The following is a 23,041-nucleotide window of genomic DNA, read 5'->3' on the forward strand; positions in this document are numbered from 1 at the left end:
CTCTGCAATGTGCCTCAGTTTGCAAAAGTATTAAAACCTCCTCATTGTCATTTCTCAGCAGTAAATAGATCATGGTGAGTCAGCTAGAGCAACCACTGTGATGGCAGCTAACGCCTTAAAGAGAGTGATTGGGCTAGTATGTAAGGATTTGGCTTGCGGAGACGCTAATACATGTGCAATGCAAAGGGTTAGAAAAAGAGTGTTTGCATCTGCACTTGCAGTTTGTTGGTTTCTCTAGCCCTTGTGATGGTTCCCTAAACACGTTCAACCATGGCAGGAGGGGAGATACCTTTTGGTTTGGTCTTGTCACAACCTTCAGTAATTGCTGTGGACAATGAACAAAATGAGGCCCACATCAGCAATGGTGCAAGTTGCCATGTTTCCCTGTCATCCAGGGAGCTGGACCTGCTTGCAACAGCAGAAAGTGTGGCTTGAAAACTGGAATTCAAGATTTGACAGTTCAGTAAAAGAAATGGTAATTTAAACTGTCAAGAGTGATCCTTCCTCCCACCCCCAGTTCAAAGTCTCTGTACTGGAGGTATATTCTTGTATTGCCAAAATGCTCAGTAACGTAGTACAGACTAGTAGTGGTGGATTCTTCATACCTTCCCTGTGAATTGTGACCCTTGTTACTTTGATCCCCATTTGTGGTTCTGTGTAGCTGTGAGGACAAACTACTGGTTTTTTTTTTTCTCATCTGAAATTGAGGATTGGATAAAACTGAAACATTTAATTACATTAAGATCACCTCAGGTTCCACACATGTATTGTATGATTTTATCTTTAGCAACTGATGAAAGGCCTCTTTTGAAGGCTGTTTACTCACAGAAGAACCTTGAACAAGTCCAGAATTATTTTTAACTGACTTACACAAGTGGTTTCCAGATCCTTTGTATTGTTATCAGAGTGACATCTAGTTAATAGAGATCGGAATCTAGCCTTATGCATTTGAAAAATACTTTGGGGAGGAATTCAGTAAGCCTAGAAAGCTACAAGACCAGGAAGTATCTTTGGTATCTTCAGGCAAAATTTAGCATAGCTAAAATTTTTGTTTTCAGGGAATGAGTCATACCATTCCCAGATAATAGTACTTATATTTTGCCAAAGTGACTTGCTGTCGTGGTTCAGCCTCAGCTGGCAACTAAACGCCATGAAGCTGCTCGCTCACTCCCCCCGCCCCTGTGGGATGGGGAAGAGAATCAGAAGAGCAAAAGAACTTGTGGGTTGAGATAAGCACAGTTTAATAATGACAATAAAATAATAATTATAATAATGATTATGATAATAATGACAATAATGTTAATATAATAAAATGGAAAAGGAAGGGAAAGGAAAAAAAAGGGGGAAAAAAACACAGAAACATGAACAATACAGCCGCTCACCACCTGCCGACCGACGCTGCCTGTCCCCGAGCTGCGATTGCTGCCTCCCTCCCCCGGCCAGCCCCTCCCAGTAACACACTGGGCATGACGTTACATGATATGGAATATCCCTTTGGTCAGTTTGAATCCGCTCTCTTAGCTGTGCCCCCTCCCCTCCCGGCTCCTTGTGCCCCCGGCAGAGCTTGGGAAGCTGGAAATGTCCTTGAGTAGTACAAGCACTGCCCAGCAACAGCCAAAACATCTGTGTGTTATCTCAACATTGTTTTCATGCTAAGTTCAAAGCACAGCACTATGCCAGCTAGAGTGAAGAAAATTAACTCTATCTCAGCTAAAACCATGACACTTGCAAATTCTGGTTCACCAAATTGTCTTGAGCTCAGTGACGTTAGCAGCTCTGTACCGGTTTTCGTGGTTGCAAGGCTCATATGGGGTGATCTTATTCTAAGTTTTAATCTAAAATTTTCCTCTCAGCCATCATTCTTAAAGTTGCTGTGAGGTAAAATAAGAGGCACTTCTTTTGTCTTGGATAGACCTGGGATATTAGGCAGAAATGAAGTAACAATAAAATGAATAGTCTTGAGTTTGCACTCATCAGAAGATTAATAACATGGCAATCAGATTTAAGAACTACTGGGTCTGCACAGATCTTCTGTTTGTGAGAATCAGACTGTAACCTCTACTGTCCTAGCTAATGTATCTCTACTTACACGAGCAAGAGCTAGTGTAAACTTTCTTGGTTTTGTCAGAGTTAATACTTATTTTTCACTAGTATAAGTAACTAACTGACCAAAATGCAATGTGAAAGCCTGAACTCTTCATCCAATTATCCGTTAGCATGTCACATCATGCTCAGTTCCTGGGCTTTACTCTGTATAAGGCTGGTGAACCTACCTCTGTGTCAGTGTATGGTTATGGCTGAAACCTTAAAGTGTATTGTTTTACAAGCCTGGTGCAGTATGATATAACAGATTTAAGTGGTGGACACCACTATATAAGTAGATCACATACTACTAGACCGGAGAAGGGTGAAATACGGTTGTTGCCTTTACACAGTAATATTGTTGTTCTGGTGTTTCTCTCATTCAGATGGACGAGATTAAGGCTAAAGACAGGATCATATTTTCCTTGGAGAAAGAACTGGAGACACAGACAGGCTATGTGCAGAAGCTGCAGCTGCAGAAGGAAGCTCTGGATGAACAGCTCTTCTTGGTGAAGGAGGCAGAGTGTAACATGAGCAGTCCCAAGAGAGAGATCCCAGGAAGAGCTGGAGACGGTTCGGAGCACTGCAGCAGCCCTGTACGCAGGTTTACTGGCCCCTGCAAAACAGAAACATAGCTGTGTTTCTCTTGCTTAAATGTTTTCTCAGGTTGTGGGATAACATTATTATGAGCATAGATTCTTCAGAGAGAATGCTAGTGGGACAAAGCTTTGTAAGGCTGTTTCCTCAGTCGCTCTATTTACAAATATAAAATATCTTAAATAATTGGCACCTAATTGAAAGAATCATTCCGTGAACGTAACTACCTGGATAGCCTGCATCCTCAAAACCAGATAGAATTGGGAAAATGGGCAGGGAAAAGGCTGGGTAGGGAATCCAGGAGACTTAGGAGATCTTCCTCTTTTGCTGTCTTATTCTGCACATATACAGCCCTTGCTGTAATGTACAAAGTGTGCAACTCACTGGTTGTGTGGCTAAATACATGATGTTTACACAATGAATGGCTATATATACACACATTTATACATATGCAGATGAGGAGTAGGAAAGTAAATGCAATTGATACTGAAAGGAGTGTCCTTATTCACCTGAGACAGTGGCTCAGCAAATAGAAGCAATGTTTAGGAAAAGGCAATAAAAATGAGAATCTTTTAGCTTTTTGCTTTTTCTTCCCTATAGTAGAAAAATATCAACATCTGTTTGGTTGTTTTCTCTTTATTTTTTTAAACAACTGAAGATTTTTCAATCTTAAAGTATCCCCCAAACAGGTACTTTCTTCCAAAAGAAATATATTTTTTGCCATCATGTTCTATACTGTAAAAATCCATAAATATAATTTATTAATGATGACAGCTTAAGTTGACTGGTGTGTGGTTTTTGAGGATTGTTTTTCCAAGCATATGTTTTGAAAAGAATCAGTAACTGTATTATGTTGTTGCCAACAAACAGGACTTGCGCAGAAACCAGAAGAGGATAGCAGAACTGAATGCCACAATCCGAAAGCTGGAAGACAGGAACACGTTGCTTGTTGATGAACGAAACGAACTGGTGTGTAAGCTTTGCGCTATCAGGCAGAGGAGGTCAGGAGCCACAGGGAAAAGGCAAAGAGGAGGATCCAAGGATGATAGCCAGTGATGAATATGCCTTTTCCGTCCATCAGGCTAGTCACTCAGGAGGTTGAAGGTGGTTTTTTAAATCCTAGAATTAAACAGTAATTTAATTGAAGTTATAGGAATACAAAATCACAAAGGAAGTTGAGGCAGAGAAGCTTGTAGGTTTCTTTATGAATGCTTATGTTCCCTCCTTGACTTTTTGAGTGTACAACAATGTACGGTGAGACTTATCTTGTAAATGAAGTAACGTCTGTAGTCCAGTATTTGACCAGGTTGAGAACAGTTGAATATCAGATCTAGTGAGAATGGACAACAGTGAATTGACCCCTTTATCTAATTTACTCCTAGGTGGTGATACTTGTGTGTTGAAGTCAGCACCCTGGCTTTTTAACCGCTCCATATTTCTACTTTTGTGATTAAAGATGAGGGTGGTGAAAGTCAACTCTTGTTGGGTTTTTTGTGGGTGGTTGTGGGTTTTTTTTTTGTTTTGTTTTGTGTGGTTTTCTTGTGTTAACTGTTTGTGTTTGGGTTTCTTTCCCCCCCCTTTTAAAATTCCTGACCTAGAAGTCCTAATGCACTCCTTTCATATCACTTTAGCTGGCTTGGTTCCCTGCAATGTTCTTAATGTAGTATTTGCAAAATAATGTCTTATCAAGATTGCGAGTTACAACATGTTCATGTGCGTTTCTTCAGTTATGAAAAGTCTCGAGTCCCAAATTTCTGTGATGCTGAATAGCCTGGAGCCTGATAAGTCAGCTTGATTAGCTTTTGCATGTCATTAAATATTCAGCCTATTTTTTCACAAGGAAAAAAAATGTTAAAAGGCTTCTAAGCTGTATCTTGCACAATGTGACTACAACGAACACATTTTGTTAAATGTGAGCAGGAGTACTGCTGGAAATACTATACACTTTAAGATACATTCAGACTAGCAACAACTAACTTCATTCTTAGCATAGGACAAATGGTTGTTTTGCCCACCACTGTGCTGATCAAAGATGTAACCAATTCCCAGCTGTTCCCCACTCTTCTGTCAGCAGAAAGGATCTTCAGGTACTTGCTAACCTGCCTCAGACAAAATCACTGCGTTAGTTTAAATAGCCTAGTAAGATGATGTAAGCAAATGTAGGTAACTGTGCTTAATAGCTACTGAAAATTCTCACAGTCCTTTCCCCAGGGGAACTGGAAGGGGCAGAAACCTCCCAGTGACGAACAGTAATACAGAGCTGGGACAACGTCTTTGTTAGGCAGATCATCTGGGTACAAAGATACTGTCTTTCCATAGTCACACGCCATCTTCCCTGCCCTCCTTTAGAAAAAAAAGATTATATCTGTAAAACACTTGGTATTACTGAATGGAACTTATTTTTCAGAGGAAGAGATCCTGGTTAAAACTCTAGTTGTACCAATACTGGAACTTCCAAATATGCCTTAAGATACCTTCCTGTCTTAGGGGATTTGTTGTTTAAGTGTTATGTGGTTTGTTGATTAAAACAAAGTTCATTGTGTATGTGCACAAGTATTTCACTCTGTGGCATTGAAAAACAGACTTACAACTATGTTGTTATGGCTGTGATGCAGACTGAATAGGTACCTATTCAAATCTGTCTTTGAATGAGAAAATCAGTGGGTTTCTTGCAGATAAAGCACAGGTCACTTAGGGCTTTTGTGTAGCAGTTTTGCAGTTGCCCGACTGTGTTGGGTCACTTCATCTCTATGTCTGAGTTTTCCCATAGGTAAAGCCATCTTTCGGAAACAGATATGCAGAATTATGCTTTGAGATTTACAGATAAAGTAAGTTATAGAAGCTATAAGCATCAGTTCCGTTAGATGACTTTGGCAATTTACGTAGTCCGACAGGAAGGTAACAAAAATACTTCTAACAAAGGAGGGAGGAAAAAATATCTTTTATTTGGATTATTTACAATTACTGATTGCTTTTATCAATGCAGTTGAAGCGTGTCCGAGAAGCTGAGAAACAATGTAAACCTCTTCTGGAAAAGAACAAGTGCCTCACGAAGAGAAATGATGAACTTATGCAGTCATTGCAGCGCATGGAAGATAAACTCAAAGCAGTCACTAAAGAAAACATAGAAATGGTTGGTACTGAAGAGCAAAATCAGGATTATTGGACAATCTATGTCTGTTGTGGTGGCCACATCTGCGTAGTGTATGCATGTATATACATAGATAAAATGTATTGTACATAGTGTGTAATACCACTGATAAGATATATACAGACCTAAGCATGGCTATAATAGACTTACATACTACAACATTATGCGTACATGTGCAATATATATAAGTGAACGCATAATCACAGTCTTTAATACTATCCCAAAAATTTGAATTTTGAGTTTCAATTTTATTTTTTTTAATAAATACTTGTATCATTGAGTCATATCCCACTGTGCTATTTTGCACAGCTTAAATGAAAGATAATGTCTAATTTTTAATGGAAGAGTGGTGTGTCTGTCTTTTAATTGCTGGATCTTATTTTATGTTTCTTCTTCTTACCACAGAGAGAAAAAATGACATCACATCCTCCTCTAAAGAAACTAAGATCTCTCAATGACCTGGATCAGGCTAATGAGGAACAAGAAACTGAATTCTTAAAGCTTCAGGTCATAGAACAACAGAATATAATTGATGAGTTAACAAGGGTACGTCCAGAGTAGCAGGAAATTGGGAACGATTCCTGTGTACAGTTCACCACTGATAGTGTTTCTTCTTATAAGTAGAGGTCCAAGGGTTAATATCTTATCTTATTTTAACACCTGCAAATTTTTAGATGTAGGTCTGCGTGGGTGCAGTTTAACTGAATTTCTAGTGGGGCATCAGCCCCTGCAACTCAAAAGTAAAACTCTTGTGTGTGAATTAAGCCCTAGAAATGAACACAGGCTAAGAACTGTGGAGCCTGGGAAGATACCTATGTGTTCACAAGGCAGGCCTGTGCCAAGCTGTTTTATGATTATAACTAAGCTACTATTAAAAGGTCTCCTTAACAAGAAGCAGGCACACTGTGCTGGAAAAGTGTTTGCTGCTAGATAGCGGTTTGCGAGTTCTTCTGTCATTTAATACGGACAATCCCTTTTTCAGCTGACTTTGCATTATGATGTTGAGGGGAAGGAGAAGGAGGCTCCAAAACAGGCTGTTGTCTCTTCTAAGACATCATTGCTAGGAGTGGTGAGATCAACACTACCATCATTTAATGACTCTGAGATAGAGGCAGTATCTCCTCTGCAGGGAAGGCAGACAGCCTCTCATACAAAGCCCAAACCAGTCCCCTGCAACAGGCCTCCCAGTGATTTTAACTGGAAATCCGTCAGCGCCTGTCATTTGACAGCCTGTCAAGGCAGCTGCACAACAAGGGTTTCTTTCAGATATTCCATCTTCCTTCCTCAAGTGGTTTTCAGGTGGCGTGTGTACAGATTTGGATAGGAATCCTCCCTTCCACTTGGAATCAGCCTGCTGTTTGAACAGACAGTCGGTGGAAGCCCAATGGTTTATTTCCTCTGTAGATTTGGCCTTCTACAACTGCAAACAAGAGAAGAGAGAGTAACTTTTAAATCTTATTTTCCAGGACAGGGAGAAACTCATTCGTCGCAGAAAGCATAAAAGGAGCTCAAAGCCAATTAAGGTAAGAGGAAAAATTGTTTTCAGCTTATAAAAATACGAGCAGGCTCTGTAGGAAAACACACTTTAGCAATCTAATTAACGAGAGCTTTGTGGATTATAACAATCTGCTTTAGTGATTGGCTTTATAAACACCTTAATTACTTTGGGAGAGCTTTTTAATCCCACTTTGAAATTCAGTTAAGTTTGTATATCTCTTCTATTTTCAGCAAAATGGGGCTTTCCCCCCTCTCTGAGATAGTAATTATCTTCCTTCCATCTGGTTTCTATAAATATTGGTCTCAAGGTCTGTTATTCTATGATGTACTTATATTTCCAGAGACCCTCCCATCTAGCTTCTGCTATCTATTTTTCACAGCACATATGGGCTAAAACAAAATCCTTGTGCATCTTTATTCTTCAAGTGGAAGTTTCTGCCTGAGAAATTGAGTGGGTTTTTTATTCCTTCTCAGTTCTGCAGCCCTTTGGCTGCCCCTTGTATTACCCTGAATTGGGTTGAGTCCAAAGCTGCTATAATTTAGAACAATTTTAGAGCTGAGTAGTCCGTAGTGGTTCAGATAGCTCCTTTATTCTTCGCATCTAGCTGATGACTTTGCATTAGCCATGTCCCGCCTCCAGAAAGCAGAAATACAGCGTTGGAAACAGAGCTTGGTTGCTTTTTGTTCTCCAAGGACACCCCTTAATATTTTCAGCCATGTTCTGTGAAAGTAATGCAACGCTTTCCTACACACAGAGAGAATTTCAGACCAGTAAATCCTATGTGTGTCATCATGTTGTTTCTATAGGGGCTTTGAAGCAATACACAGCAGACATAACTGGAAGACAAGGACTAAAAAGTATTTTCAACAGTCAACTTTATTTCTAAGCCAGAGATTGTAACATGGGAGAATATGGCTATTGTCTTTGCTTGGAAAAATAATGAACAAAAGAAGATAATATATGCAAAAGGTTATTGGCATCTTTGGTGCATGTTTTTTGTGTGATTCAAATTCCAGGTTTAGAAGGTTGTAACCTGTCAGCAAAAGTGAAAAATGTTGCAAAGCAGAAGTGCATCTTAAATGCTCGTTGATGACTGCAGCATTATTCATAAGACAAGTATTTGAACGCTCAGACCTGTACCCTGAAACCAAGCCTGCAGGGTCAAGCATCTATACCTTCATAGGACGCGATTCTCAGTTTTCATTGGATTTAATTCTGTTACTGAGGTTGGAGATAATGAGGTGCCAGACTACAACCAAACTGTGTAGTGTGAGCAGTCTCTTACAACATGTGGCAATTACTCTAGCACTGGAAGGATGTGTGAGATAAAAGTTCCTTTACGCTAATTTTGTAGTATAGCTTTCACTCGCTCACTCCAACAGCAATATCAGTGAGAGAAGCACTGAGATATTAAAAATATCAGCAGTGTCTGTGAAAGAAGCAGGGTTCCCTATTCTGCACACATTTCCAGCTCTTTATGGTGTTACCTTTGCACACCAGTCCGAATGTTGATAGATGTCTTCTGAACAGCTTTGCGGTTAACAAACAGTTCTCCTGCCTTCTTGCAAGGGCAGAGACTTTTCCTTTAGTATGTTGCTGTTCCCATTATTTTTTCCAAATTTTAGACTGAGTAAGATCCTCAGCTCAGAAAAATTAATCAGCAAACTCATTCTCAACCAGCACAAGACTTAATCTTCAATATGATTCCTTTTGGGTTTGTTTGGAGATGATATTTGCAGGGGTAGCCCACTGCTCTTTTTTCATGTCTTGCCTTTTTTCAAGTAACTAAGAAATTATTTTGAACTAACACCACCCCTCCGCCCCCTTTTCCCCCAATCAGAAACTCATGCTACTTGTTTCCAAGGAGATTCAGAAATCATGTTTTCCCTTCTTTAGAGACATGTGGTGGATACAGTTTTTGGGTATGATGATGATTCCATGGACTCTGAAACATCCTCTGTGGCCTCATATAGAACAGACAGAACACCAGCAACCCCAGATGATGATCTGGATGAGGTAAAATCTGACTCTTTCCATAGGCAAGGACAGGTTTTCAAAAGACTTTGACTTCCGTAACAAGTGGCCAGGCTCTTCAAAAACACTTAGGTTTTTATAGTGCATATTGAGTGAGAAGTTCTTCATTAAGTCTGGCCTCAATTTTGGTTACTGGTATACTGAAATACTGAGTGGTTCTTTCAAAATCTAGTCCATAAAGTCAGCAGACTTCTGTGCAATCTGAGATGATTTTTTTCCTCTTCCCCCTTCAAGAAGATATACCTATCTCTTTTCTTATAGCTTAGAGACATAAATGCTATATAAATTCCACATTCTTATTGCTTCATATCACATCAAAAAAGCTATTTGAATCAAGACTTGTAAAATGACTACTGTGCTTAAAAAAGTCACATTTCCATTCTCTGCTTTGGCAGTGCTCTACTCTCTGGTGTTTAGACATGTCTCTTCTCATCAGGGTTTAGCAGCAGAAGAATCAGAGCTGCGGTTTCGACAGCTGACAAAGGAGTACCAGGCCCTGCAGAGAGCGTATGCACTGCTGCAGGAGCAGACAGGAGGCATCATAGATGCTGAAAGAGAAGCCAAGGTTAGTATTTGTTTGAGGGTAAAAGCATTTCATTGCTATCAGGACATACAAACCCCTCAAAGTGACATACAAGGGAATGGAGTTGCATACAACACCCTTACAACTGAGAGATGTCTGTTGTACTCATTTGCTAAGTACAGTTAAAGAGAGTGACAATTAAGAACGGACGCAGTCACTCAGTTTCCAGGGGGCTGTCCTCCACCGGAACCTGAAAACCCTGCAGTCAGGCAGGCATGCCAAAGCAGGCAGTTCTGCAGTTGGGCACAGAAACACAAGGGTTTTCTCATCTTTTGCCCAGGTGTGAAGGGGTTGGGTTTTAAATGTAAATGGAAGCCTGTGGGTTTTCACAAAGGCACACGTTGTACCAACTCCAGGAATATTCACCTAATGTTTCTAACAGAGAAAGGCAAATTACATTCAAATTTGAATGTGATGCAGACTACAGTAAACCTTCCAAGGCTAAAAATGTTGTGTCTCTAAAAATCATAGAATCATTCAGGTTGGAAGGGACCTTAGGCAGTCTCCAGCCCAAACTCCTGCTCAAAGCAGTGTCCGCTGTGAGATTGCATCAGGGTGTTTAGCATTTTGTTCAGTCGGCTCCTGAAGAGACCCCAGGCAGTTATAATTGCTTCTTTCCACTACCTTTTGCCATTCTCATCTACTAAGCACTTTCTTCAATTCAGGGACTGCCCCTTACCCAGGGTCTTTGAGCAAAGCATGCTCTTTGAGCTTGTGTTTTGCTGCTATAATGCAATACATGGTAATAATAGGCTTGGGTGGGGAGAGGGGGCTGATCTACCACTCTGTTCCCTTGTGTCACCTGTTTTGTGCCAATCTGAGGGGTGGCATAAAATGTTGCTGAGCCACAATCTTTGTAATGGTTACTCACTCAGTGGAAGCGACAGCATAAACCCAGACTTTGCTGTGTTTGGTTTCCTTTTAATACCAGTCACATTGCTGTCTTTGATACTGTTTAATGCTGTGCCCAACTTCAACAGGCTCAGGAGCAGCTCCAAGCTGAAGTCCAGAGATATAAAGCCAAAATAGAAGATCTGGAGAAAACTCTGGCACAGAAAGGGCAGGTAAGCACTTCTTGTGTATTTTCTTTTCCTGTTTTGGATCTTGCCTGCTCTGCTTACAAAATACCTAGCACAATTTCAGTGTAGACTTCCATGTGATGTAATGTTGGTGTTCAATAAACAGGCAGGTCTAGCAAATCCAGAAGCCTTGCTACAGCTTGTTGTTGTCCCGTAAATGACAGTTTGTTCCTGTGGGATTGTAAAGCCTGAATGTTATGGCTCCAATTTTCAATAAACGTGCCCAACCTCATGGAGTTTGATTATTCTGTAATAGTACTGCTTCATCCAACAGGACTCACACTGGGTGGAAGACAAACAGCTTTTCATTAAGAGGAACCAAGAGCTTTTAGACAAGGTATGTTCCCGAGTTTTGTATGTTTTGCTCTGAAGGGTAATCTGGATCCTGCGATACACTTTCTAGACATGCAGTCTGGTGCTTATAGGTGTAGTGTAGTGATAGAATGGCATAGATTAATGGGGACAGGATAATGTATGGAAAGACAAGCAAGCCCTCTCTGCTTAACAGCAGTTCTTAGGCACTGTTGTTGCTGGCAGGTGCTGATGCATCAGCTCTGCTGGTAAGCTCCAGCCTGAGAGCTGGAAGCTCTACTTGTCATTCTGGCTCTGAGACACAGACCTTTGCGTTCTAGTAGTGTTGCACTGAAGAGTCTGCTGCTGCACTGGCAGGATGTTTTGAGCTTAGCTTCTGGCTGTGAAACAACAGTGGAAATGCAGTCACCCTCTAACACCAGGACCCTTTCATACTCCTAGTCCCTGTGCATTCTGTATATTTTCTAAGCCCTTAAAGTCATCCCTAGGTCCAGTGGAACTTGTACCGCTCAGTCCCTTGGTACCTTTAGGAGTATCACCTGTTTGTGTGTGTATATATATTTGTATGTATATAAATATTTCTAATCACGGAATATAAGGATACAAAGGAGCTTAACACTGCTTACTTATCACCAACGGTAACAGCAGTGGCCACACACGACTGCCATCAGCAAGAGGCCGTAACTCCCAGCACCAGATCTCCTGCTGTCTTTCACTTCCCCAGATGAGGTTTCTTAGCCTGTGTTTCTCCCTTTCCATAAACGCACCTAATAAGTCTCCAGCCTGTGCCATCCTTCCCCATCCAAAGTGACCCGTGGGGGCTCATTTGACCTCAGTCTTACCATGCTCCCTAGCTGTCCTTGTCTGGGCCCTACTCAGAGAACCTGACTGCAGAACACATGCCCTGGCACTGGCTGGAGACTTGCAGAAGAGAGCAGGCTGAGGAGCTAGTGGTGGAGTTGTCCACAACAAGCAAGCTACAGACAATTGGCCAATGGGTGGTATTTCAGCCTATCTGCTAGTTGACGGAACTACTTGTGTGGAGATGCTTGCTGTACAATTCACACAAGTGCTTGCATGGGCTGGGATGGTTGCTCAGGTAACTGCCTCCACAAAGACATCTCTCCCTGCGTGCCATCTGTGCTTCATGTGCTATGCACTGGGAATCTCTGATCTAGCCCAAGCTTTTCTCTAAGGCAGGCTCAGCTCTTTTTGTGTCATTCCTGATAGATGTTTATCCAACTTGTTCCCAGAGTCCTCCAAAAATGTCTCAACATCCTCACCAGGCAATCTATTCCTTTACCATGCGAGCAGTGTGTTTAATAGCTAATGCAGACTAATCTAATAGCTGACCTGACACCTCTGTAGAGTTAACTTCCCCGCTGATCTTCCCTAGGATTGGATTCTTTTAGGAAAACCTCCAGCCTAAGCATTTTATGATGTTTAGGAAGTTGATGAGCAGAAGTTCCACCTGTAAACTACTCATGAGGTAAAACAGCAAGTAGTGAATCATCTCTAGAGTTTGGATTTTGCACTGCCTATGCTACCTGAACTACTACTGACCAAATATTCAATGTTTCTTGTAACAGTTACACAGATCCTGAATTTACATATTTCTATTAGATAGAGAAACTGGAAGCAGAAAACAACCGTCTGCAACAGGAGCTGCAGGATGCCCGAGACCAGAATGAGCTGTTGGAGTTCCGCAACCTTGAGTTGGAGGTGATGGATGAGCTCATTATAGTAGTGCTGGTAGCAAATTAAACTAGTGCAACTTGCACTGGACACCAACTTTAATCAAGTGTTTACACAAGCACTGTAGTGATATAACAGAGTAACAAATCAGGCCCAGCATTTTCAATTGTGAGATGAAGTATGTCAGCTCTAATATCCTGGAAATAGTAAGCTCCATACTTGTCTGGTTCATCTCTCTGAGCTAGGTGTCCAGCGTGCATAGATAAGCTTAGCTGATTAATGTCATTGTGGCTCTTAGTTACCACTCCTGCGGATATGGTTCTTCTAGTACTTTGGAGCAGTCTGCTGGCAACATGCTTTGTTCTTATTGCTGGCCTGGGGTGTACTAAAATTGACAGAAATTAATTACAATTAAAGTAATTAAATAAGCAAGGCTTAAGCCCCATCCTCATGCACTTTGCTGAGGGCTGCATCCTGGTTCACAGTTAAGATCTCTCCTGAGAGTACACGTCCAGGGTTTTGGGGTTTTTTTGGTTTGGGTTTTTTTGTTTGTTTTGGTTTGGTTTTTATTTCTTTTTTTCATGAACCTGAGCAGGTCTTGGAGGAGAAAGAGATGTTGAGCGTACTTTTATCTCTAATAGCTGAAGAGTAGAGTGTTCCTCTAAGAAGTCAGACACACAGGTACAGTTCCCTCTTCAGGGTCTTCAAAGCCCTATTTTCCCGCTATGAAAATCTTACTTGCTGATGTATAAACTATACCGGCTTTGTTCTTTTCCCCTGTTTCAGCAAGGGTGATGAGACAAGAGTTCAAGTTTCATTGAGAGTGCTGCTATGAGAAGTGCACCTCTCTAGCCCTCTACTTGAAGGACTGGAACTCTTTGAAGTTTAATTCAGCAATGATCGATGAAATTGCATGAGCAGTTGTAAAAGAAAGTATCAGAGCCAGGGCTGTTGTATTCCAGTGCCATACCTATGGGGGTAAAAGGGGGTGGTACCTTGTCCCCTCTGACCCAGTGAATCTTGGATTCTTTTCTCTGTGAGAACTTGACTGTGAGAAGAGAGGGGGACTGTCCTACCCAAACCAATCTGTACTGGGCGATCAGAGCACTCTTTATTGCAGAGGAGAAATGTGCACGTTGGCTCCTGCGGCGTAGGGAGCTGAAGCCAAGCCTGCGACAGCCCGCAGGGCACTCTGGCTCTGCTGGGGTGCGTCTGTGCATCCCTGGGGCTGCTGATGTGGGCTGGGCTGGGCTCGGGACTGGCGGTGCCAGTGCTGCTGCCCTGCTGTGAGCACCTGAGTATGCCTAGGGTACAGATTCAAGGTGCCCAAGGAACACGGGCTTCTTGGGCAACAGTTTGCAATGACTTCCGTGCTATTGATTCCTGAGGCATGTTTATATTTAATGTCCTTGTACCTCAGTTTCCTGCCACTGCGGTGGGGATGAGATGTTTTATACAGGTTAATGTGGTCTTGCTCCTACAGCCTCTATCATGATTCTCGCCAGTGCTGACATGTGTGAAAAGCCAATGGTGCCTGCCTATGTGCGTGTAGTGTTTGGCCTGGAGTTGTTCGAAGTTGTGTCTGGAGGCTGTAGGCCCTAGCACAATGAATAGTGACAGCCTATCTGCCCACTTGCAAGCACTGTCACTTTTGCAGGCACTGGACACGTTCCCTGTTGAGCAGCTCTCCCCACGACCTGCGTTAGGTAAGAAGGGTCCCTCAGGCGACACCAGAGATTGATGGAGGAGCTCCAGAGGACTGGGTCGGACCCTGATCTCCCTCTTCCCAGACTGCCCCTAGTTACAGATTCTTGTTATGAGTGCCAATGAACAAAAACTTCCACCTGGTCTTTTCTCCAGTATAAGCTGGTTTATTTCTCAGTTGTTCTTTTCAGTTGCTGTCCAAGGTCTTATACTTACCATTCAGAGCTTGTAGGTAATACAGAGCCTTTCCTGGCTCTCATGAGTCAGTGCTGTGACAGATTTATCCCTTATTTATAGACTTCCCCCCAGTTTTACCTGACAGCTGTGTTTCCATATGACATGGAACTGGACTGATCAGGTGAATTACATATTCATAAACAAAAAAAAAGATTTGAAAGTGAAATTTGATCTTAACTTCTGTGCTTGCCTGAATAGCTGAAAGGGATGAGAAATAACATCTTCAAATTTTTATTTTTGTCTTTGGTCCTTTAAAACTGGACAAATATTTGTAGATTTTATGCAAAGTGTATAAATAGCTAAGTTGATCAATTTTTTTGAACTTATTACTTTCCACAGATATTAGAGCATACAGTTTACCAGGATGAGCAAATGAGTATGATCGAGTATCCTAGTAGTCTTAAGTCAAATACCTGTTTCTAAAGGGAGTTTTTACAACAGTATATAGTTGTTCAGCATTTCATTAAGCAAAATACTTAGCCAGGTGACAGCCTTTCCACAGACAGCTTGCAAACTGACATAGTTCATTAAAAAAAAAAAATCTCCTGTAAAATAATTAGCTTGGATCCTATCACACTTGGCACACTGTTTTTCAGACTAGGTCTAAATGTTTCTTTCTTTGACTTGTAAAATGAGCTTGGCTTTGTGTGCATCTCCTTCATTCTGATATGTTCTCTGGCATCTTTTAAATTTATTTTCAGGAAAGAGAGAGACGGTCCCCACCATTTAATCTCCAGATTCACCCATTTTCCGATGGTGTGAGTGCTCTACAGATCTACTGCATGAAGGAAGGGGTTAAGGTAGGTCAGTTTTTTAAAGCAGCACTTCTAACTACAGGAGTGGTGGATGCTGCCCATATAACCCATTACATTAATCTCTGCTAATAACTTCACTAAGCATTAAGCATTTAAACTCAGTCTGATGTAAGAATGTGTGATGACTGGCACAACTGACTTGGACTCATAATTTTCCCCATAATGATAAAACCTGGCTCAAAGGCCACTGAAATCAGTGTGGGATGCATTTGCATGGGATAAAACGAAATGGTTCATAGAAGGGGTGAATATTGCAGCCGTGATAAAATATGCATGCCATGCCTTTACCTTATTCTCTTTTTGTAGGATGTCAGCATCCCAGACCTCATAAAGCAGTTAGACATCCTAGGTGATAATGGGGTAAGTTAAACTGGGAGATATTTTCCCTTTAAAAGCTGCATTTTGTACAGTAGAGTTAAGTGAAATCTATAATTACCATGACTATTTTCTAAGATCCTTGTTAAATTATGTAGTTTCAGAACAATTCATTGTTCTGTAAGTTAAGGATTTGTGAGATCGCAATAGTCAGAGAACTAGTAATGAAGTAGCAGCTTTAACATCTGGTTTGGCAGACTGGGAAGAATGTCCGAAGGCCACTGATATTTGGAACTGGGCCTGAATGCACTCCAGTCATTCAGGAAAGCACGTGAATTAGTTTGGCACGCTGAGCCAACCACACCTTCATCAGGGCTAGATTCCTCTGCAAAGAGTTTCATAAATACACAAGAATCCTTGAATTTTAATTCCTCGAAGAATTATCAAATCTGCTGTGCTTTCTAAGTGGGCATTCCTGCCCACTTTAGTCATCCATGTAAAAGAGATCATAATGTATCTCTGGCCAACATTAGATGTTTTAAGAAGGTCCATAAGAAAGAAAATATATATTTTTTAAAAAAACAACAAAAAACCCAAAACCGAACAAAACCAAACCCAACCCATAAACAAAAAAATGAAGTCCAAGGGACCTGATGAGGTGCATCCACGCGTCCTGAGGGAATGGGCAGATGAAGTTGCTAAGCCACTATCCATCATATTTGAGAGGTCAGTCCAGTGAAGTTCCCACTGACTGGAAGAAAAGAAGCATAACCTCCACTTTTAAAAAGGGGAAAGAGGCAGACCCGGGGAATTACAGGCTAGTCAGTCTCACCTCCGTGCCCGGCAAGGTCATGGAGCAGAGCTTCCTGGAAATTATGCTAAGGCACATGGGAAATAAGGTGATCGGTGACAGCCCACATGGCTTCACTAAGGGCAAATCGTGCCTGATGAACTTGTTGGCCTTCTATGATGGTGTTACGGCATTGGAGGGTAAGGGAAGAGCGACTGACATCCTCTACCTGGGCTTGTGCAAAGCATTTGATGCTGTCGCACACAGCGTCCTTGTCTCTAAAATCGACTTGATGGGTAGACCGCTTGGTGGTAAGGAATCAGCTGGATGGCTGCGCTCAAAGAGTTGGGGTCAGGGGCTTGGTGTCCAGGTGGAGACCAGTGATGGGTGGCGTGTCTCAGGGGTCCGTATTGGGGCCTGCGCTGTTTAACGTCTTTGTCGGTGATGCGGACAGTGGGATTGAGTGCCCCCTCAGCAAGTTTGTGGACGACGCGAAGCTGAGCAGTGTGGTTGGTACTCTAGAGAGAGGAGATGCCGTCCAGAGGGACCTCGATGGGCTTGAGAGTTGGGCCCGTGCAAACCTCATGAAGTTCAACAGGGCCAAGTTCAAGGTCCCACACCTGGGTTGGGGCAATCCCAAGCACAAACACAGGCTGGGCAGAGAATGGATTGAGAGCAGCCCTGCGGAGAAGGACTTGGAGGGGTGCTGGTGGATGAAAAACTGAATGTGAGCCAGCAATGTGCGCTTGCAGTGCAGAAAGCCATGTCGTATCCCAGGCTGCATCAGAAGAAGCGTGGCCAGCAGGTGGAGGGAGATGATTCTCCCCCTCTGCTCCACTCTTCTGAGACCCCACCTGTAGTGCTGCGTTCAGCTCTGGGGCCCCAACATAAGAAGGACATAGATCTGCTCGAGCACGTCCAGAGGAAGGCCATGATGATGCTCAGGGGGCTAGAGCTCTATGAAGGCAGGCTGAGAAAGCTGGGGCTGTTTAGCCGAAAGAAGAGAAGGCTCCAGGGAGACCTTACTGAGCGGCCTTCAAGTACTTAAAGGGGGTCTACAGGAAAAATGGGGAGGGACTTTTTACAAGCACATGTAGTGATAGGAGGAGGGGTAGTGGTTTTAATCTGAAAGGGGGTATATTTACATTAGATATAAGGAGGAAATTCTTTATTGTGAGGGTGGTGAGACCCTGGATTGGGTTGCCCAGAGAAGCTGTGGATGCCCCAACCCTGGAAGTGTTCAAGGCCAGTCTGGATGGGGCTTTGGGCAGCCTGGTCTAGTGGAAGGTGTCCCTGCTTGTGGCAGGGGGGTTGGAACTAGGTAATCTTTAAGGTCCTTTCCAATCCAAACCATTCTATGATGCTATAAAAATTGAGGATCATGATTGTCTTTTCACATGCTGGTGTAAAACTGCATTATTTTTACCAAAGCTTTATTGGAAATTCAGCTTTGTATAAACTAGCATGAAGACAGACAAATGGGACTTATTTTAGTTTACATTTCTCATAAGATGTAATGCAATGAAAATATAGTTAGTCCATATCATGCAGAAAGGCAAAAAGTGTGTTGTTCTTAATATGTTAACAGACTCTGAATGTTTCAATGGGAATAGAATACCCAGTACTACAGGGATCCCCTGAAAACTGTAGACCTAGCCTGTAGCCTGGGTTATTTTTATTCATGTGGGAAACTGCGCCATTTTTTTTTTTTCTTTCTCTCTCTCTTCACAGAATTTAAGAAATGAAGAACAAGTGGCCATAATTCAGGCTTCCACTGTGTTGTCCTTGGCAGAAAAGGTAAACTGTGTGTTTGCTTTTCTCATGTGTTATCTAAGGCCTCATCTAACACTGGAAATTTTCTGCTCTGTTGTTCTCTATATTGTCAAACTTTCTAGTGTAGGAAGTAATTCCCTAGATAAAGTAAACTGCCAGCACAGTCCAAAACACCTTGCTAAAGCAGAAAAAATATCAAACTCAGCTGGCCCAAGCTGTCAAGTCAAAACAACTGCAAATACAAAAAGAATGTCAAATGAAACTCACAATTGTAAACTGAATGAGAAACCGTCAGACGCTTAAGCCATAATGAGCTATAGCATGGGATTTCTAGTCCTGATATTTCCAAAGCCTCTGAAAGGTATCACGTATGCAGAATTTCCACTGAAAGTATGTGTCGAAGTTCCACGTTTTGGAAATCAAAAAGAAAGCGAGGGTTGGTTAAAATCGCTTTCTGTGGCTCAAATGGAGCACAAATTTTTTCAGCATGACAGCTTCCAGTGATTCTACTAAAAAATTCCTCCTCTGCAAAGAGAATTGCCATCTATCCATCTAAGTTATTTTTATGGTGCTAGAGCCCCATCGTGAGCCCTTATCCATGGGTGAAATGGATTCCCTGTCCATCCAAGGAAATGGGCTTTTTCATCTTCAGGGGTCCAGTAATGGTGATTCTCTTGCTGCTTCTGTGTCAAGTGCTACCTCAGACATTGTGGCTGCCTCTGTCACAGGAGAACAGCGTCAAGGTGGGCCCAGCACTAGCAATAGGTTACTAAAAAATAGACTAACAAGATGCTGTAGGTGTCCCACTTGCCACTGCCCATGTACGTAGAAAAACAGCAGGTTACACCTCTCACTGTCTTCCCTCCAGTGGATCCAGCAGATTGAGGGAGCTGAAGCAGCTCTGCATCAGAAGATGATGGAACTGGAAAGTGATATGGTAAGCCAACTTTCCTTAATACACATTTTAGGGGCAGGACACTGAGTGTGTCACGTTTACTTGGTGCGCCAAAAGATAACAAAAAGGTCTTTTGGCAAATTAAGTACGCAGGCTCTCTCAGATAATCAGTGAATCCATGAAGTTATTACTAGTCTGGTTCATGTGCAACAGCAGAATAACAAAGAAACAGAAATAGTGACGGTTTGAAAACTTCCCTTCCCTTTCCATGAGGATGACTGTTTATTATTAAGTACAGAGGGCTCAAAGGTTGCCCAGTGATTTTTCAGAGATGTAAATGACCACACTCTTTGTCTCATAAGATTCACAGTCTGAACGTCAGCTGTTGTTGTATCACGTTTTATTCAATACCAGTATGTGGGAAACTAATGAATTATCACGCTGTTTTCTTTACATTTTAAGCCCATACCATCCTAAAGGCAAAACATTCACAGCTGAACTGAAGTTGCTACAGCACCAGTAAAGTTAGTACCTTACCCTATTCTTATTCTAGTTAATGAAAGTAACCTACAAGATGAACAGGCACAACTACAAGAGTTGGATAGCTGTAGTGGTTTACATTCTGTTCCTATGGTATGTCTGTACTTGAGACAATTCAGCTTCAGGTAGGCTGAGAAGTTAAAGCACAGCAGCTTCCCCCAAATAATGTGAACATGAATATGCCTGTTCAGTTCTTGTTTAGTTTTTGCACCTTCACTCTCTTCTAAAATAAGAGAAAACACAAAAGGAGTTGTCCAAGACGCCAGAGGAGGTATCTTTAGGAAACCCCTAAATTACACTACTGAAATACCAAGCAAATCACTGAAGTCAACAAAGAGATGATGGATTTAGTTCCATGTAGATTAGATGTATTATCATACAAAAGCAATCGCTTCCTTCTTTCCTAGCTGAGTCAGGTATTAATAACTCTGCAGAGTGTCAGCTGAAGACCAGTTTCCCAGTCCTGCCTGAGTCAGGTATCTGTAGTTGATTTCATAAAATTTCCCAAAGTATTTTGAGTAACTAATTCATTTTTCTGTCCAAATGATCCTTCATTGTAGGAGCAATTTTGCAAAATAAAAGGTTATTTGGAGGAAGAATTAGACTACAGGAAGCAAGCTCTTGACCAAGCATACATGGTATGTACAAAGGAAATTCTACAGCACATATTGGCCAGCACCGTGACAGGACACAGACTCCTTTTAGATAAGGAAGAGAGTTTTTTGCTTTTTTTCTTAATATTTTTCTCCCCTTCCCCCCCCCCCCCCCCCCAATGCACTACCATGCAATCTGCACAGCTTCAACATGACACCTAGCTTTTCCATGTCACAAAAAGGCAGGTCTCCTGAAGTCTGAACTCTTTTTGTCACTTAAAGGCAGATATTGCTCATTAATGTTGGCTTGTCCAACTGGAGTCAGTGCAACCAACTGGAACTCAGATCTGAACTCTCGGCCGTTTTAGACGTGTCATAGCAGGAAGACAATATGCCACAAAAAGCAAGAGTTCCTGCTCTAATCACTGCTGTATCAAATACTGATACATAAGTCTGATAACTGGCTGTGCAAATTCATCATGTTTGGTTTGTCAAGTTAATGAGAATGCTCATTGATTAGCAGGATTAAGAGCAAAGTAGTTTGACAGTGACCTTCAATCTTTCCTCTCTTGTTTTTTAGCATAATGGGTCAAAATTTGATAATTGGTGAAATATTAATCTTCACACTTATAGGTATGAAAGTTCTATCCAACTTCTAATCATCTCTGTTACTGCTTAAAAAAGTCAGTGAGGGATTTCTGTGAAAATTAATATTAAAATATTTTTAAAATAAAAGTTCATATCCTTTTGTCAAAAGACTGAACCATTTTGAGTTCTGTTTTTCACATTTTCGCACGCTTGGACACAGGGACCACCTCTCATGTAGGCACCTGAATGTGCCACCAACTCCCCAGTTCCCACTGTGTTTTAAACAATGTTTCATCTCTAATTGGCTTTTGGTATTGCGTCAACCAGAGGATCCAGGAGCTTGAAGCCACCTTGTACAATGCTTTGCAGCAAGAAACGGTGATAAAGTTTGGGGAGCTACTCACTGAAAAACAGCAGGAAGAGCTGAGGACAGCAGTAGAAAAGCTAAGACGTCAGATGTTGAGGAAAAGCAGAGAATATGATTGCCAGATTCTTCAGGAGAGGATGGAGCTGCTCCAGCAGGCTCATCAGGTAAGAAAAAGGAACCATGCACATGTGTATCTACTCAGCTTTGCTCTGTAGGAACATAAGCTGAGGTGAAATTCAGGCAAGCTCCAGGCCATGAGGAATCCTGGCATCTAGGTTTTTTGAGTTGTTTAATACTTTGTGTCTTTACTGCGTACACAAACACATGTGATATTAGCTTTGGAGGATTTGGTATATTTTGAGTCTTAAAATTCCAAACCAAAGTTTTCATCCAGAATTCTGCCTGCATGAATCTAGTTTTGTAATAAAAATGGTCACCCCTGGTTATTGGACTGGGCACAGGAAGAACTGTATGAATGCTTCTGGCTCGTGTTACACAGGAGAGCTATGTGTTTTTCCAGATGCTTCTGCTCTGTCCCCTCCCAAAGTGGGCAGTTGTTATGTTTCACTGCTGAGATATAGTACCACATTTGATGTTCAAAGACCAATGTTTGTCACTTTGCAAGCGGTGAGGTCCCAGAGCAAAATGGCACACAGTCACAGAGTGCTGATGAATGTGACAGTGCACAATTAAACAAAACTTACTCAAACGTTTATGAGAATAAGAGAGAAGGCATATGCCCAGTGGTTAGGGTTTCTGGTTCACAGAAAGACTTTGTTTTCACAGTCCTGCCTGATCCTGAGGTGGAGACTTGAGACTGGGTCTACCCTTACTACTTCTTACCAGGTCTTTGCAGCATGAGGAGCTTCTTGATTTCAGCCATGACCACTGCCCTGATTAACACTGCCCCAGCAGTTCCGGCTTCTTTAAAGAACTCTTAGCCAGCCTCCGTTGCAGGTGGGGTTGGGAAAGGCTGAGAGGCAAGGAAAGGAAGAGGTAGTCTTTGAAAGCTGCCATAAGCTAGTCAGCTCATCTCCAGACAATGAGGAAGACAGTCACAGCGGTGCTGTCTGCTCTCCAGGTGTCTCCTGCTTTGCCTCTTTGCATCTCTGCTGTTTGCTGGCCAGCTGTCTTATGCCCTTACGATACTGAGATCCATGTAACTCATGTTACTAAATTTTTCTAGAAGTACCTAGCTCTGCTAAAAAATACACCTTGTCTATAAGTGACATATATACTGCTCGCCGCAGAATCAATGTTTTCATAGTATTTTATACATTTATCATTTCAGATCTAATAACACTTTAATCCTTTTTCAACACAGCAAACTATGAGAAATCTTAGTGAATCATTATATAATTCTAAAGAGTATGGCCATGATCTTATGCTTTCC

At 41.9% G+C, this 23,041-nt stretch overlaps 1 protein-coding gene across 6 annotated transcripts in view; it reads left to right on the forward strand.

Annotated features, from left to right (window-relative positions):
* The window catches only part of JAKMIP2 (janus kinase and microtubule interacting protein 2), a 71,671-nt gene that overhangs the window by 36,896 nt on the left and 11,734 nt on the right, over positions 1-23,041 (forward strand). For 3 of the 6 annotated variants that reach the window (XM_064458197.1, XM_064458198.1, XM_064458196.1), the window contains exons 4-19: positions 2,469-2,678; positions 3,550-3,648; positions 5,666-5,812; positions 6,236-6,376; positions 7,297-7,353; positions 9,225-9,344; positions 9,799-9,927; positions 10,926-11,009; positions 11,299-11,361; positions 12,960-13,058; positions 15,674-15,772; positions 16,094-16,147; positions 18,624-18,689; positions 19,534-19,602; positions 20,661-20,738; positions 21,609-21,812. In XM_064458197.1, coding sequence (XP_064314267.1) covers positions 2,469-2,678; positions 3,550-3,648; positions 5,666-5,812; positions 6,236-6,376; positions 7,297-7,353; positions 9,225-9,344; positions 9,799-9,927; positions 10,926-11,009; positions 11,299-11,361; positions 12,960-13,058; positions 15,674-15,772; positions 16,094-16,147; positions 18,624-18,689; positions 19,534-19,602; positions 20,661-20,738; positions 21,609-21,812 — 1,719 coding nt within the window. Of the gene's footprint in view, positions 1-2,468; positions 2,679-3,549; positions 3,649-5,665; positions 5,813-6,235; positions 6,377-7,296; positions 7,354-9,224; positions 9,345-9,798; positions 9,928-10,925; positions 11,010-11,298; positions 11,362-12,959; positions 13,059-13,626; positions 14,266-15,673; positions 15,773-16,093; positions 16,148-18,623; positions 18,690-19,533; positions 19,603-20,660; positions 20,739-21,608; positions 21,813-23,041 lie in introns of those variants that run through there. The other 3 variants (XM_064458199.1, XM_064458201.1, XM_064458200.1) reach the window with 3 other exon arrangements.

Source organism: Phalacrocorax carbo, chromosome 8 (genome assembly GCF_963921805.1).
Source record: "Phalacrocorax carbo chromosome 8, bPhaCar2.1, whole genome shotgun sequence".
NCBI lineage: Eukaryota > Metazoa > Chordata > Aves > Suliformes > Phalacrocoracidae > Phalacrocorax > Phalacrocorax carbo.